We start from the raw sequence: 16,996 nt of genomic DNA on the forward strand, positions 1-16,996 counted from the left end.
GGGTTTAATCTTCCTGCCAAATACTCAAACACTATTGGAAGAGGGAAAATAGCTTGCAAGGACCAAAACCAAGCTTTCTGCAGGTGTTTACTGAAGTAGTTTCATTTTCTCATAAACTTAAACATTATAATTTTGCCCAGATTTGGTGTAGAAAACCAACAATGCTGTCCTTTAAAACCATGCATCTCCAAAACAAAAAGAAATACAAACAGAAACACTACACTTTGATGCATACCCCCACCATGACATGAAATGCTCTCAACTCAAAATGTTGAGGTAAGTGGTAAAAAATAAATAAATCTCCTGGATACACCAAAATTTATCGGGTTCTTCTGTGGCCCAGGCGCCATCTGTTCACCAAGTTTGGTGCAAATCGGTTCAGTCCTTTTTACGTAATCCTGCCGACACGTAAACAAACAGACAGACACGAGTGGAAACATAACCTCTTTGGCGGAGGTAACAATCCAGTGGGGTTTCAAATGATTTATTCTGGGAAAATAGAGGAGAACTGTATCAACCCATGAAAGATATCTGATCTTTTAGTTTATATGAAAAATCCAAATTCACCAAATTTAGAGATACATGGTTTTCATTGGACAGCAACAATAAGAAATCAAGAGCTGAGGGCTAAAATCTTTTCTACAAAACCCCTGAAGTGGCTAAAACACCCTTTTATTCCTTTTTGTCACATCATGTTTCTTTATTCCTTCCTAATTTTGTGCTCTTTTGCATTTAATTTTAATTTTAGGCCAAGTTACAAGAAAAATTCAGTAAATTCATCTACTGTGGTGAAGAAGCACTGTGGTGTAGGGCTGCAACTAAACAAATATTTTCATTATCGTTTCATCTGTCGATTATTTTCTTGATTAATCATTTAGCTTACAAATGTTTCAAAATGTTATTATGTCTTCAGTTTGATTGTTTTGTTCAAATCCTCATATTTGAGAAGCTGAACCCAGAAGATTTTTGGCAGTTTTGTTAAAAAAAGAAAGAAAGAAAAAAAGGCGATTGATTGATTACCTGTCGACTGACTAATCAATTAACCTGCTAATTTTTGCATCGTCTATTGCAAATTAATTAATGAAAACTTAAATTAAAGAGAATGCAAAAAGTATAGTTCGTGAACAAAAGGATTGTAATAAGGGAATGCAAAAAAATTATTGACAGGGAACAAAAAATTAATAAGGGAGCGCAAAAAAACAATCGAAATCGAAACATGACCTTTTAGATAATCTGTATTTTATTGTAGCTACTTAAAGGAATAGCTTGACATTGTAGGAAATACTGTTACACTTATTCACTTTAATGCTGAGAGTTAAATAAGATCGATACCACTCTCACGTTTGTACGCTAAATATGAAGCTGCAGCCAGCAGCTGGTTAGCTTAGCTTAGCATAAAGAGTGGAAACAAGGGGGAAACCGCTTGCATGGCTCTTGTACAGATTAAACAAACAAGATAGAAAGTCTTTAGAGGTGCTGGTAGGTGGGTTTTGTTACTGCCACTGACTCCAGTCTGGAAACCAGCTGCTGGTTGTAGCTTAATATTTAACAAACAGACATGAGAGTGGTATCATTCTTCTCACCTTAACTCTCAGCAAGAAGTTTGTGTTTCCCAAAATGTGACTACTGTGTTTCCTTAAGACCATATTTCAGAGTGGAAGCGAGATATTACAGAGCTTGAAGATTAGACTAGGTGCTGTACAGTGTAACAGATCTACCAGCTGCTGGAGGACTCTTGACAGCAGGAGCTGCACACACAGGAGACCGCATCCACACCCACCCACGCAAACTTTAACACCTCTGAACTGTCTACTCCACAGCGGCCGCTTGGCAACATGTAAAGGTGCTTCAGCAGGAATCACTGTGGATGATAGAGCAAGTCAGAGAAATGGAAAGACCAGCCCTTCACTGTCGAATCTCAAAAACACAAGGGCATCAGGAAGAACTTTTTTAATTCCTGGGAGAACTTTTGCAGATCGATCTTTTCTGCCTATAGCAACAGCATTTCACACACTTCAGTAGAGAATAATGCAGCGTGTATAGCCGTGGAGGTGGATTATCATTAGAGTAATTTCCTTTCAAGTCTCATCATCAAAGCTGTTTAAGGAGAAAACGGTGTGTCGCTTTTACTGGAAATGTTTCTAATTCACACATTCACACATTTCTTATATGATACATTCATGTAAAAATAAAATGACACACACAAAACTCTTTGGAAACATGTAAAAACAAGGCATACAGTGTAAGCAAATGAAGCACTTACAGTATCCTCACTGCCCTACAGGACTGTAATTATTACTATAAATAAATGTAAAAAATAAATAGGTGTTATGATCATAGCAGGAATATACATGCGCAAGTTATGTGGGATTGCAGATCAGATTAGTAGTCAAATAGAGTTTTAAAAAGGTTTTCAAACAAACCGTATTCTTCCTAGAACTACAACAGTATCTCAATCAGACAAATGCATTTCTTCATATTGAGAGAGAGAGAGAGAGAGAGAGAGAGAGAGAGAGGAGCAAACACTTAAAATGGGGATTCTGCAAAACAATAAATATCTAGATGCACACCAAGTCATCCAGGTATTTGTAGTAGGTAATTTAAGGTACATTTAATTGCTAACAATGCTCTTAGTGTCTATCTATTCCTTCGCAATGTTTGAATGAAAGTCATTCAAACATTGAATGACAGCAAATACAACCAAATATTTATGCCAGGGTAAACAGATTAATATATTTGGTCCAGTGTTGATCCCTTAAGATGTAGCAGATTACCGGTGTTGGACAAGCAGCAGACGAGTCGGCTGCTGATGTTGATTGACCTTTTGTAGACGTTTTTCATCTTTCATTCTCTCCTGTTCAACGTATCCACAGTCTCCCAGCCAATGTCACAGTATGGTACACAATCAGATTTAGTTTTCTTTCTGGCATTTAAAGGAACAGTAACTGGTCTGAGCTAAAGATGTTAATGTAACGATATAATAAATGCACACTTTAAAGGAACAGGAAACATGCTCGTTTATACGCTTAGATGAGAAGAGCAGCTGGTTAGCATAGCTTAGCAAAAAGACTGGAAGCATGGGGAAACCATTAGCCTGGCTCCGTCCAAAGGTAACAGAATTCACCAACCGGCAACTCTAAAGCACGTGAATTAACATGTTATATCTTGTTGGTTTAATTGGTACAAACATCGAAGTGTAAAATGAACAATTCATCATCTTAGCTCCGCACAGTTAACTTCCTGGTTGCCCGGCAAGGTGTTTCCCCCTATCTCCAGCCTTTGCGCTAAGCTAAGCTAACCAGCTGCTGGAGGTAGCTTCTTATTTAGTGTACAGACATGAGAGGGGCGTTGATCTTCTCATTTAACTCTCCACCAGAAAGCGAACACGCAAATTTCCCAATATGTCACACTATTCCTCTACAAAGTAAACTCACACAGCAGGCAGAAAACTGTGGTTTAAACCATCAAACATCCCAGTAAGCACTGATTTTTGGGATTTCTAGGTTAAAATTAGGTGAAAACCGGGCTAAATGTGGCTGAAAGGTGTTTTTTCTAGTTCACATATAACAATGTTTCAACAGTCTCACTGACTGCACCTTGAAATAGTGTCAGTGAAATGATGTTGAAACTAGGCATTTTTCGAGATGTAAATGATCGTTAGTTAGAAACACCTTTATGTAATGTAGAGGTCTTTTAAAAAAAAACGTAGAAACCAAAGTTAAACCAGCTTTAATCGAGACGTGTGCTACAGCCAATCAGTGACACCACAACTAGAGTTTTCCCTTGATTCGGTGCAGATTTAACTATTGAAACTCCAAAGTTATCTTGGCAGTTACATCCACCTGTAACTTTGGAAAGCATTAAAATGAAAATAAAAATTTGATGCAATATTACACTTGCGCACACACATAAAAAAGGCATGTAAACCACTCTCTCAGAACAAAACTTAACCTTGTAATGTCCCTGTGCCTGTATCTGTGTTGGGTTGATTTAATGCCTGCCAATTGGACCTTCTTTGCTTGACTATGTTGTGGTACAGTCCTGTCCGTATGCGTGCATTGTGGGTAATGTGGTTCATCAAGTTTCCCTCTGCGTGGTCTGGTCCCTCTCAGTTTGCTTTGCCTTTGAGAAGTAAATTATCTCCAGTTTCCTTTTTTGCACCTTTCAAATGTCCCAAATAAAGCTCCACAGTTAAGGTGGACTTGGCTATAAAGGTGCTTTGTGGCTCCAACATTCCAATTAGTCCACCTTAACAAGTCCCCAGTTAATGGCAGACGATTAGGAGTTGTTAAGCTAGTCCAACAAGTCCACCTCGGTCAGTTAAGCTGTACACGTTGCCTCTTCCTGCTTAAGGAGTCCATTAGGAACTGGATGGGTGACAGTGTTATGTTTTAGTGTGGTATTTAGCAGAATGATAGTGGATATAACCATTGTCAATGTCATTGAGCTCACTGGAGGCCTAAATTGTTCCACAGAGAAATAATCTGGTCTCTGGCAACAAAATAAAGGCTCCGGGAAGGAAGTCTGTCTTCCCTTGTTAAATCTAGGACCTCCAGGACTCCTCCATTGAGCTCTGATAGTGGAATGTGGAGCAAGATGTCAGCACAAGAGAAACACAATTCTTGTTAACAAGGGAGGGTTAATCTAAGGGTGCTGACTAAAATGTTTTGAATGGTATGTGCTAGGAGGATGTTGGACACCAACGTAAAGGTGACCGTTTTGTATGTGATCATGTAATTGCATATTGGAGGAGAGGAGAAGGGTAAGAAGTAGTGGGAGGAGAGGTGAAGGAAGAGATGATGGGAGAAAGAAAGACGACACGTCAAGAGCGTCATCTCATTTTGGCGAAAAACTAAAATGGATCCTCTTTTCTAAGGCCTTTCTAAGACTGTCAGGGAGGGATATTCAGGCAGGAAGCCCATAACAAAACTAAAGGATTTGAATCATGGGAGCCCTCGCAAGTAAATGAGCATCTGTGATCCTTCCTCTCCAACAAATAAAACGCATTTAGAAATGGGCACAACCCACCCATGTATAAGGTGTTCTTTGCCGTTTTCTACCAGCCTTTTCCTTGAAACTCCTCAAACATCCCCTTCCGTGTTCAGTCTGAAAGAAGAATAACAGGGGGCTGCCAGTTAGAGGGCCGACACCTCAGTCCGTCAGCCACTCCCCTCTGAATCCTTCCCTCTCCTTTTCACCTTCAGTCCCATCGTTCATAACTCTTTCCAGATCAACAGAGACAGCGGCGGTCACTCTTGGTCACTTCCTCGGAGGAATGAACCACGTTGGGGACAAACCCGCTCTTCACGCCTTCCCAGCCCTCCTGGATTGTGATTTCGCCAGACCGCACCAAAGCGAAGATGTCTCTGGTCAGCTCAGTGAAGGCGTGCTCCACATTGATGGCATCACGGGCCGACGTCTCAATGTAGCGCATCCCGTACGCTCCCGCCAGCTTCTCTGCCTCCTGGCGGGTCACCTAGAAGATCAAACGAGATGAGATGTGGAAACTGGAACTAGTAGATGCAATGCGCTCTCTGTAAACCACTGCAGAAGTTCTGAGATCTTAAATCCAAATCATCAGGAAAAACTAAGGAGCTAAGAAGTACTAAGGAGTGTATGCAAAGTTCTCCTACATGAGCCATTTAGCTCATTGTTGCAGAGCACGACTCGAAGTTTGGTCAGATCGAGGATGACCTCTAGAATTCGTTTGTGCCAAGACCAATAGCACTTTCTTTTAAAGGGTCTTGGTGTGGTTGTTTTAGTCTGCGTTTTAGTACAATTGCTGTGTTAAGATCTCCCCAAATGAATCGTACCAAGAATCAAAATGAACCAATTAATGTATGTTTCTGTTTGCGTCATCGCTGCATCTCAATAACTGAAGATTTTTTTTTAAAATCTGTTGTTGGATTTAAACAATGGCTTTGCTAAAGACGTAAAGGCCAGGAACTATGGCAGTGTAACTTAGTTTAGATCCTGCACTAGGACTGAAGTCCAGATAGTTTACTGTGTTACAATGAAATAACACCAAAACATAAATTATGTTTTTGAAAGGAATGCTTTTGGTACATTTATCCATGATTTGTGGACTACTTCTTCTCCATTAGCTCACCATGACAGAGCCAGTTGTAGCTGCTTGAATATTTGTCTGTGGAAGATTAGTGCTGGATTAAAATGTCACAAATAAAACCCAATAGACATCAACAAACCCCCTTTATTGTATTAAGGGTGATCCAGCACGTACCCTACTAAGATTTTGTACTCATGGCAATCCTTTATTTATAGACTTTTAGATAAGACAGTCACACAACTTTTGACAGTAAGTAGTAAATTGAGCGTGGAGATAAAAATGGAGCGAGCAGGCAACAGAGTAAGCGGTCAACAGCCTAATACAAAACAAATAATTTTATATTTTCCTGAGCAACATCCGTGAGATGTTCATCAGTGAGAGGAAACATGCATAGAATAATTCATATTTTAAGTTTTTTTCATGATAATCAAAGGTCCATTTTATTCTACAATTGCTAAATAGTGTCTCCGCATTTTGATTAGGCTGAAATAAGCCCGGCTGCACACTCAGAGGTTGATAAAAAATTATCTTGCAACATTAAAATATTACAAAGACTGAGCAAAAACATCAAATCATCTGCACTGAGTAGCTTCACTTACATTTTTGAGATGTTGCCAGCTAAGCAGCTAGAAAATTAACCCTCTACAGTAATGGTGAGAGTGAGTAGATCAACATCAGAATGAAGTGGCTAAGACGGGGAAACCTTACATAATTTCCTGGTTTATTTGATTTTAATCTTGCTCTTACAACATTTTATAATACGATTGTAGACACAGTCTTGTGCAGATTGAGTGTAATCCTGTAATGTCTAATTTTCAGTGGGGTTATTTTTGCTTTCTGTCAGCCAGCTGCCCCAAGAGAGAATTAAATAAACAGTGACGACTCGCCTCTGATCCAAATGTGTGCTGATCTAAATGTGAACAAAAAGGTTATTTTTAAAACTGCAGACTTTGATAAACTGTATATTATGTAACATTTAAAAGGGCCACTAACCTCAGCAACAAATTTTAACACAACACAGCCTGATAAGAAATTGTTGTGTTCATATTTAAATTTAGTTTTAGACTGTAGCTACACACCTGGCGCTGTGACTCCAGGTCACACTTATGGCCGACCAGTAAGAAGACGATGCTGTGGGGTTGGACGTGGCTACGAGCCTCCTCAAGCCAATCGTGGACGTTCTGGAAGGAGCGGCGATTGGTGATGTCGAACAGGAGGAGCCCGCCCACAGAGTTACGGTAGTAAGCCCTGGTGATGGACCTGCAGAGGATGTAAAAGGTAAGGAAATATGATATGATCTGATAATGTTAATACTGATAATGGTGGCAGATTAACCACTCTAAAAGCTTCATAATTCTTCTAACACAGACAAAAGCAGCCTCTCATTTCTAACCTTTGACCCTCAATTTGTCATCTGAAATGACAACTGTCACTGGTAAATTATATCATCTGTAGCTAGCCAGCTAAAACAACAAACGTTAGCTCCAGTTGGTTGACAGTTTTCTCTGCCACCAAACATGGTTTCTTGCTAGGAGCTGGTGGTGATTGTCACTTGACAAGAGCTTCGGCCATCGTTGTCGTCATAGTACAAGAGGTTATAATACGCCCTCTGAGCAGCACTGCGTCTTCAGGGGAGATTGGAGGCTGCATTGAGTTGCTATTGGAAAGTGTTGACACCAAATGGGGCTAGCTGGTTAGCATGCTAACTTCAGTAGAGGAAAAAACATGATGGAGACGAGTTAACATTGACGTTGCTTTTCCACTACTGAAGACGGCTTTTGACAAGTAAAGGAATGAAGTTTGATACTGAACGAGGGGCGTTTCTTTTTAGATTGGTAAGTAAACAACTGTTAATGCTAACACTGGCTATTTAGCAATAACAAAACTTACAAATAATTCCTTTAATGTTTCCAGTGAATTTGGTTTAAACAGAGAACCTTGGCTGTTTATCTTACACACTTTGACAAACAAGGCAGAGGTTAAATTAATCTTGTGAGTGTTTGCACTTTTAAACAGTAGGTTTTAGTGTAGGTAACAAAATGCTCTTTGGCCTTGGAAGTAAAATTGTGTTAGCATGCTTACTTGTGCAGACGAACACATAGAAATCCACTCCTTGCACTTTTGCTCTCTGATTTTTGGTTTTTGAAAGGAAAAGACTGTTATCTCGGGTCAGGATAAAGAGACAGAGGGTAAGCTAAATTCTGTGAAAAGGATAATTAGAGACGAACCCAGGGGAAAAGCTAATCAGGGACAGAAACAGATGACAGGAGTTGTGACAGATGGAAAAAAGGCAGAAGTGATAGCGGTGTCAGGTGCAGGAACTGAGAAGGTGAGAACAAGTTGGATGGAGAAAGGGTGAAGAAGAAGGAAGTGAAGCTGGATGTGACAAATTATGCCTAAAATGATAACCTGGGTAGTCTTTCTTGTGATGGAATATATCAGCATGATTACTAAGTGTACACCCATTGGCAACTTTGATGCAGTAATATCAATATCAGCCTTTAATATCAGCTGAGCCCAAGAGGAAAGAAGAATCATGGGGTTGGATTTTACATAACTACTTCATCACTGCAGTCCGACTGGGAGGAGAAGTGCTGTGAGATTTTGACAAGATGTGACACTTTGAATGCACACAAACACACACCCAACCCTCTTATGAGGCGTCTATCTTCTCACAGTATCCTCGCAGTGAGAACGTCAATATAAATGTGACGAGAAGGAAAAATATAGGTTTGAGGTAGAGAACGGAAAAAGAGACGTGTCAAGAAAGAGGAATAAAAGGAGGATTAGTCGACAGAGAGGATACAGTAAGGGAGGAGGAGTAGGTGGCAAAACAAAAAATCAGAACCAGCAAGTGATTCATTTGATTCGACACACACAAGCACACGCATGTATATTTATGGAAGGAAGGACCACACAGATGAAACACCAGTGACTAAGACGAGATCAGCGTCGTCAGTAGAGAAGAAGGAAACAGATCAGGAGAAAAGAAAAAAAACAAACCGCGCCACAAAATCCCAAAATATCTAAAAACGTTGGTGTGCAGAATGACAGCCTTAGTGGACCTACTGAGAGCTTTTAACTTGTGCCGCTAATTTATTACCACACCCAAGAGAAATAGCAACACAAGAGCGACAACTAATTACAAATTTAAGTTAAGTTGAAATCCTCGTGTGTGGCATAACGGTTCACCGGTTTAAGGACAAAGGATAAGGCTGAAGTCGCTCTCAAATTCCCATCTTATGGTTTTATTTGTAAGAAACACTCAGACTTCTCATCAAAATGGCCCCTTTGGTGTTTTGCATTGTGGATGATAAAAACGTTCTGATCTGATCCTTCGGTCTAGGAAGGATGTGTCACAGTAGCCATGGAGACGGTAATCATGCTGACAGGTGAGACCAGTCCCCCTCTGTCATGGCGGTGCATAGAGATGAATGTGCGTGTGTGAGTGTTAAAGATGCATTTTAGCCCATGAGATACATACAGCACATCATTATGGCTTTATTTTACCTCTCTCTCTTATAAGGAAACATTTGTATTTCAGTCTTTCAGCTAAATTTAATTTGATCTGTGATGGTATGGGGGTTCAGACTTTTACAGTGCATGCTGCTTTTAAAAAAAACATCTTTTATTAGCTTTTTTTTCATAGTTTTAGTTTTTCTTGTTCTACTTTGTTTTATTACATGTTTTGTGCTTTTTTAATATGTGTAATTTATTTTTAACCAGTTTTATTCAAAGTGTTTTAATGGCTCCTTTCTTAATGGTGCTGTGGATTTCTTTAAATGTTTATTTTCCTCCATAAAGCACTGTGTAACATTGTTCTGAAAGGTGCTGTGTAAATAAAGTTTACTGATATTACCTAGTAACATTTTACATTACACCTCGAACACGGTAATAAAGGAGTGATATGTGATATATTGGGGAAAACATGGCAATACCATGACAATTACAGAGGCAATAGTCTGGTAATATTTTAAGACCAGTGGTAAATTTAGAATAAGAATGAGGGGTAAACAGGGGGGGGGTTACAATTATCTTTAACATGTCATTAACACAATTTGAAATAACTTCATGTTTGAGTTATGATTCCCCCTCAGACTCAAAAACAGCTCTATTTTAGAGGTGCAGGCACCCATGATACTAAAACACACCCTTGTGAATTTCCGGTATTCAGAACACTTGAAGGCTTTAGAAACAACCCCTCAGGTCAATTTTCCTGCTTGTGTCCCAAACCTCATTTAAATAACAGCTCTTTATGTTGTGCAGGCAAACAAATTAGTTCCAGGTAGCAATTCAAGTTTTAAGACCTCCTGGTTATGTGCTTAATTTCTGGGCACTTGCCTTTAAACACAGACAATTATTACATTTTGTTTGGTATTTCACAAGCTTGTCTACATTTAGAAATGTACTAAAATGACATTTCTGCCTGGTGGCAGCTGTTAATCAGATATCCAATCTTTCTAATCTTGTAATAATTTGATGCTTTATTGATCTCTATGAGAAAATTAGATTTTCTCACTCTCCAACCCCCAACAAAGAGGTCAGAGGTCAGCTACACTAGAGGAAGTCTATCCATTTCTCAGTTTTTGTGAGAGCAGCTGGTCTCTTTTCCAAACTATTACGATAAGATAGATAGTGGGAAAGAATTAACCATCGATTACTCTTTTAGTTTTCAACTGAATCAAAATTAAAGTGGTGGACCCCAAATTCTTTGTTTTCATTGGGGACATCTGTGGTGCATTTCCCAGAGATCACCTGTCTGTCGAGCATCACGAGGCTTATAATGTGAAGTGTTTCCCTTACATTTTTGAGCTGATGAAACTTGAGTTTCTCTTTTATTTGTCAGGGAGCTGTTCATGCCGTTCCGCTGCCTGTTTAAACTCCAGATCAACTGCTTTTGCAGGAACATACAGTACAGCTTGTTACCTCCTATTGTTGTTGTTGTCATATTGTTTCAGAACAGTAATACATGGTGATGCTTTAATGATGATTTGAAAAGTTTGCAACGGAAAACTCGTTCAACTGCGATGCATGTAAATAAAACGCTTCTTTGTCTTGATGCCTCTCACAGTGTCACTATAGTGAAATATTATAAGATTCATGTCTCACAAACAAAACATACCATCATCTCAATGAATATGATGCCTTCTGTAGCATAACTACTCTGACTGGGCACTGAACTAATACTTTAAATACACTTGGGAGTTAGAATTGTTTTTACTTGTAGAGTATTTTCACATTGTGGTTTTGCTGCTTTTACTTGCAGATCTAAATACTTCACCTCCATGACAAATAAATACCATAAATGAGGATGTATTTAGCACTATAGAGGCACATTGTAGGGCACTAGTGGCATGTTATCTCCAGGAAATCAAAATAAACTGCACACATAATATTCCCTATAAAGCTATAAAAATTCAGGAGACGAAAAAACACCACAGGCTACAGACTACTTCCCCAAATGCTCACTGTAAAGCTCCGCACATTATTATGGTAATATTATAGGAATATAGCCTAACTCTCTCATGCACTCATCTGTTCTCACCTAAAGCGCTCCTGACCCGCGGTGTCCCAGATCTGCAGCTTGATCCGCTTCCCGGGCTCGATCTCCACCAGCCGGGAGAAGAAGTCCACGCCGACGGTGGGGTCCGACACCTGGGCGAAGCGGCCCTCCGTGAACCGCCGTATCAGACACGACTTGCCCACCGTGGAGTCCCCGATGACGATCAGCCGGAACTGATAGAGCCATATCGCCTCCATGACTTTGGCTGTGCCTGTCTGTCGCTCTGCCGGTCTGCGGGTCGGTCTGTCGGTCTGTCTGGTCTGCGGTGTGAGAGGTTTGAGGGGCGCGTGCGTGCATGCACGAGAGAGAGAGACAGAGAGAGAGAGAGAGAAAGAGAGCAACAACATTAGATTACTCCTAGGTCGTTTAAAAGTATTTATAAAGGCTAATGTTTGACAAGGGATTTGATTTGTACAGGGATTATAGTTAATGTATGTGGTAGTTTACTCAGTAAGAGCTTTATTGTGATATAATGAGCCAACTTTCATCATAACATTCTGCTACCGTGCTCAAAGTTTTGGAACTACAGTTCCCATGATGCTTTAGGGGAATGAAAAGGAAGTATAATGCCATGGATTTGGTTGGTTGGCTGTTGTTTACATTTTGGAAAATCGGTGTTATGGTAAGCCGAATTAACTATCAGCACTTCCTGTTTTCAGTAATTCCACGGACGGATATACAACTATCTCTGTATTAGTTAGATACTGAAGAAAACTTAAAAATGCGATGATTCTCAGCAAAGGTCTGTAGATGTAAGGAGTGTGTTTTGTCTTGATGATTACTAAGTGGATTTATGGACGTTTATTCACAATGACTCTCAACGTGATATCGTGTGTAAGTAAGTGTAAGTCGCACTGAATCTAAAAATGTGTGCATCATGTATGTGGGTTCAAATTTGACTGAGTTGTGACTCTGAGAAAAAGTGCTATTTTTGACAAAAATTGAAGCAGTCTGATGCTAACCGCTTCCAGCAACCTCTGCTGCTGCTGCTGCCGACCATGTTGGTAAATCATGTTTTCTGCTCTAAAGCAAAGCGTCATATTTTATAAAGTGAAAATCGTAATCAGTAAAGTTACTAGCAACTAGAGCTGTCAAATAAACGCAGTGGAGTCAGTTTAGAGAAGCAGATGCATAAAGCACACAAGTAAGTAGCATAAAATGGAAATATGCAAATCAAGAATGCTAAAAGTAGCTTAAAAGTTTACATAGGGACAGTAATTGAGCAAATGTACTGCAGCTAACACATTAAGATTGGTATGGTCTTTGGTCTTGCAGTAATAACTTGATAGCCTAGTAAAATTATATTCTATAATTATTTTATTTTTCATCTCAGCTGGAATCACCTGGCTATGATGCTTATGCTATGCCTCAGTTTGTATTTATTTTTGGGACACTTATGGTATTCTTTGTAAAAAAAAAAAACAACACATACAATACATATTCGTCAACTAACTCTGTTTTGAGTCAATCACTGAACTATAACCTTTAATTGGCTTTTTGCCCACACGTTCACTTCCCCAACCACTCACACACTCCCACACACACATAACTGTCTTCATTGTGTTCAGTGCGTGCTTCAGTTAAAACCACGAGATATAAGAGAAAATCCTCTTATGCTTTTCTAGTCACTTGATGGCGTCAATTGATGTTTTAATAAGCCCGCTGTTTGGATTATTGGCTGTAATGCCCTTTTTGATATGAGGCTTTGGCATCTGAATGTGTGACCTTTCACATAATGAGAGCCATAGTATGACACCTTAAAGGAGAACACTTTTCTTACTTAGCATTTCTCTGCCTTTCTTTTCTGTGACATAACTCTGAGTGCCAGTGGAAGTAAGTAACTAAGTACATTTACTTAATTTCTCTTCTGCAATTTAGCACCAGTTTCCCCACTATTTCCATTTCTTGCTACTTCCTACATTTCAGGAGGAAATATTGTACTTTTTACTGCACTACATTTATCTGAGAACTATATAGTTACTTTGCAGATTAAGACTTTACCTACAAAACATGTGATCAGCAATTAAAAGATGTTGATTTGTTACAGACAAATTAGCTGCTTTGGCTAGTTGTACCTCAATCAATGATACAGTAGCCTAATATATTACTTAAATGTCAAAGTATCAATCTGAATGTACTCATTCTGCCTAATTTGTACTAGTATTTCAAGTATATTTTGCTCATAATACTTAAGTACTTATGTAAAGGCTCTTGCATTGTATGTTTATTTACTTCACAGCAGAGAGAAACAAGAAAATTAACTCTCAAAACACCTTTATAATTTCTGTTATTACTACTGAGGTGAAATTTGCATGTAATAAATAACCTTGAGGAGTCAAACCAGTGGAATTGATCTTCAATACAGCAAAAGGAAAGCTATATATATTGATTACATGCTCCTATGCTGGTCTTAACATTTAACTGAACATCAGACGTATTAAACAGCTTTAAAAACATATGGTTTTAGATTCTTAACTTTTACCTGGTGTTCGTATTTCAGACAACAGAAAACGACTCAGCAGTTGTGTTTGCCGTCTCAGAGACCTCAGCTGTGGTTTGATTCAGCGGATTTGCATCTGCTTTAAATCTGTGCTTGTGTTGACAGCACCTTATCGTCAGGACTGGATGTCCCATATCCCAAATAAGTCTGTTTGAATTTCTTTTATTGGAGTTTGGTCTAACAGGGAGTCTGACCACAAACCTTAAGTAATGTCACTATGTCGGTCACTGTACATGTCTTTGTTCATGCACAGCCAATATGACATAAAACATGCAGTATTCCCTATTTGGTCCAATACTTTATGGTGATTTCTGTATCTCATCACTTTTTTTTTTTTTTTTTTTTTTTTTTTTTTAAATGTGCAAGTCGAGTTTCTTGTCAAAAAGGGAAGAGAAGCGTCACCACTTGAGAGATTTTCTAGGCTCTATCTGTGCCCCTTATCTTCACACTATACTGCCATCAGTGACCAGGCCATCAGGCGGGCAGGGAGCCAGACACATGCAGCCTCCCATCACCCCCTGCTTGTCTCTGTGGAGTCGGGTTGCGTAGGCCGGTCGGTATGCAAACATTAGTGGCCGAGTCCCCGGTGAATAGCAGCCTTATGGGCTCTCACTCCGGATGCGTTAGGGGCAGTTTGGAGGTAGCTGGACTTTGAGTTCTTGTAGTGGCCGATCACTTTTTAATGGCATTATACTGTGAATTATTCTATTAGCATGTGGTTTCATTAGGCTCAAGCCAACAATGTTCATGGGCTACATATAGGGCTTTCCAAAACGTTAACGATTGCAATAAAGATTTGAGTGGCTTATTATAGGCCCACTCATAAGAGGACTCACAGCAGATTGTTTTTATTGCACGCTATTAATAGGCCAGTGCACATCACGACAGAAGAAAAATGCCTGTCGTGTTTTCTTAAGGGAGCGTTTAACCACGTTTAGGCTTCATGACATGATAAATAACAGAAATACAGAATGCAGATGGTACAAATAAAAGAAGCCTACTCGGGGCAGGAGTGGAGTGGACTTTAGGCCAGAATGGTTGCTCTCCTCACGCTGTTCAGGACCAGGCTGATGCGGGCTCCATGGCACCGACAATTCTGGTTGGATCGATCCTCAGGACGCAGCGAAACAACCGAAACAGCGACCTAAAAGCCTCCGGGAGTCGATGTTTGTCTTGGAGCCCGGTGACAGAGGCTGGTGCTGCAGCAGGCCCCTGGAGTCAGGGCTGATTTCCTTGTTAATGTCAGGCCCGATCGAGAGCTGCTGAGAGGAAAAACGCACCCCCGAAGCAGGTGCAAGAAAAAAAACAGATCATGCGCTTTCAGCCCCGACAAGCCACGAATAGAAAACCGCGACCGAGGCTCGGTTCTCTCTTTCGATCGCGCGGGTTGTTTATGAGGGCAGGAAACTCGCTGGCAGAGGGGAATCCCGCGGTATCATGTCTGTGCTGGCTGTGTGTTTGTAGGTTTGCGCTGCTGATGAAATGGCAGCGGTAGCAGCAGCATCATATAGCCTGACTCATCCCGCATCAGTACCACTACCGTAAAGGACCGTGCAGAGGCGCAACGCTGAAGAACAACAGCTACGGCCAATACAGGCCAAAAATGGTGGAATAAGACATATACATATCTGCTGGGGACATGATCTGCAAGTGACAAGATACATGGATATATTACAGTGTCTTTAAATAGGTAAATAGGTCGTATATAAGATGAAAAAGCAAAAGTCAAAACCTTTCCAGCTATAAAATCACTACTGAGTAGATAAAAAACCCTGTAACATTATAATGATTTGTATTAATACTAGCGTTTGTTCTTTGTTCTGTGATGTTTATTTCAAGAGTCATCCTGCACAAATAGTGCAACAAGAGGGAAGCTGCACATTCACACACACTGCGCTGGCCATGTGCGCATGTATCAGTGCGCATACACGGAAGTAGACACGCTGCAAAGTGGGAGGTGTGGTTTTTACACATGCAGTAAAGCAGGAACTTGTTTGTGTGTATTTATGTGCTGTGCTTTCGACATTTTCTGAAGTCAGTTCATAAAGATGAGCAGGGCAGATTTTTTTTTTTTGCTTTAGCTTATGAAGGTTTAGATTTACAGATGAGAAGAATTCAGATTATTTTTAGGTTGTAGGAGTTGACATTTAAAGAGGCTACATGTGTGGTGTTTTTTTTTTTTTTGAAGCTGGAAAATTATTCCACTTCAAGTGACTGCAGAGCTTCAAAATGAATTTGTTAGATGTTTTCTGAGTCTCACATGGATTTCGAAGAACGTTTGTAGCTGAGAAAAGAGTGAGCATGTTTATCTTTCAGAGTTTTTGATGAGTGTTTCTATTCTTGAGTTTTTAACATCAGCTGACTCTGAAACTCAGGGACATGTGTGATAACAAGCAACAAACTGCCTGTATTATAAGTGCACAAGATTTTTGTCATGTGGACAGGACATGGCGTTCCAAGTTGTTTTTCCTGATGTAGAACAGAAATCAGTTCTTGTCACCATTTTTTGGAAACAAGGTGAATTTCAGTCATCCAGTCTTTGAGAATAATTTTTCTTTTTCTGTTTAGGGTTGATGTCAGCAAGCTGCAGAGTCACTGCAGTAAACTTGAGTCACTCTTGTCCTCCATGAACCATAATGAGGCTTTGAAACATGGTTTATTCTCCTGCTGGAAATGTCATTTATTAAAGGGAAAGCTGTACTTTTATTTCACTTAATGTATTTAGGCTATCGTATCTGTACAGTCTAATGAAACATAAAAACTTTGCAGGCACAGTTTATTTTCTGTGGTTGGAGAAACATCTCCTTGACATCTGCTTCATCATTTCACGTCTTCATGTATCTTGCTCCAGGAGGAAACAGTAAAA

General features: G+C 39.8%; 1 protein-coding gene across 1 annotated transcript; it reads right to left on the reverse strand.

Moving 5' to 3' along the window:
- Positions 1–3,713: 3,713 nt before the first annotated feature.
- On the reverse strand, positions 3,714–15,911 carry rab39bb (RAB39B, member RAS oncogene family b). Its single transcript, XM_023415408.2, has 4 exons — positions 15,132–15,911; positions 11,613–11,890; positions 7,147–7,327; positions 3,714–5,476 (listed from the first exon to the last, which is right to left on the reverse strand). The coding sequence occupies exons 2-4, from the start codon at positions 11,825–11,827 to the stop codon at positions 5,231–5,233; spliced, it is 642 nt and encodes a 213-aa protein (XP_023271176.1). The 5' UTR covers positions 11,828–11,890; positions 15,132–15,911; the 3' UTR covers positions 3,714–5,230.
- Positions 15,912–16,996: the final 1,085 nt, after the last annotated feature.

Source organism: Seriola lalandi, unplaced genomic scaffold (assembly GCF_002814215.2).
Source record: "Seriola lalandi dorsalis isolate HSWRI2012SDOR001 ecotype SW California unplaced genomic scaffold, Sedor1 jcf7180002054549, whole genome shotgun sequence".
In the NCBI taxonomy this organism is placed as follows: Eukaryota; Metazoa; Chordata; class Actinopteri; order Carangiformes; family Carangidae; genus Seriola; species Seriola lalandi.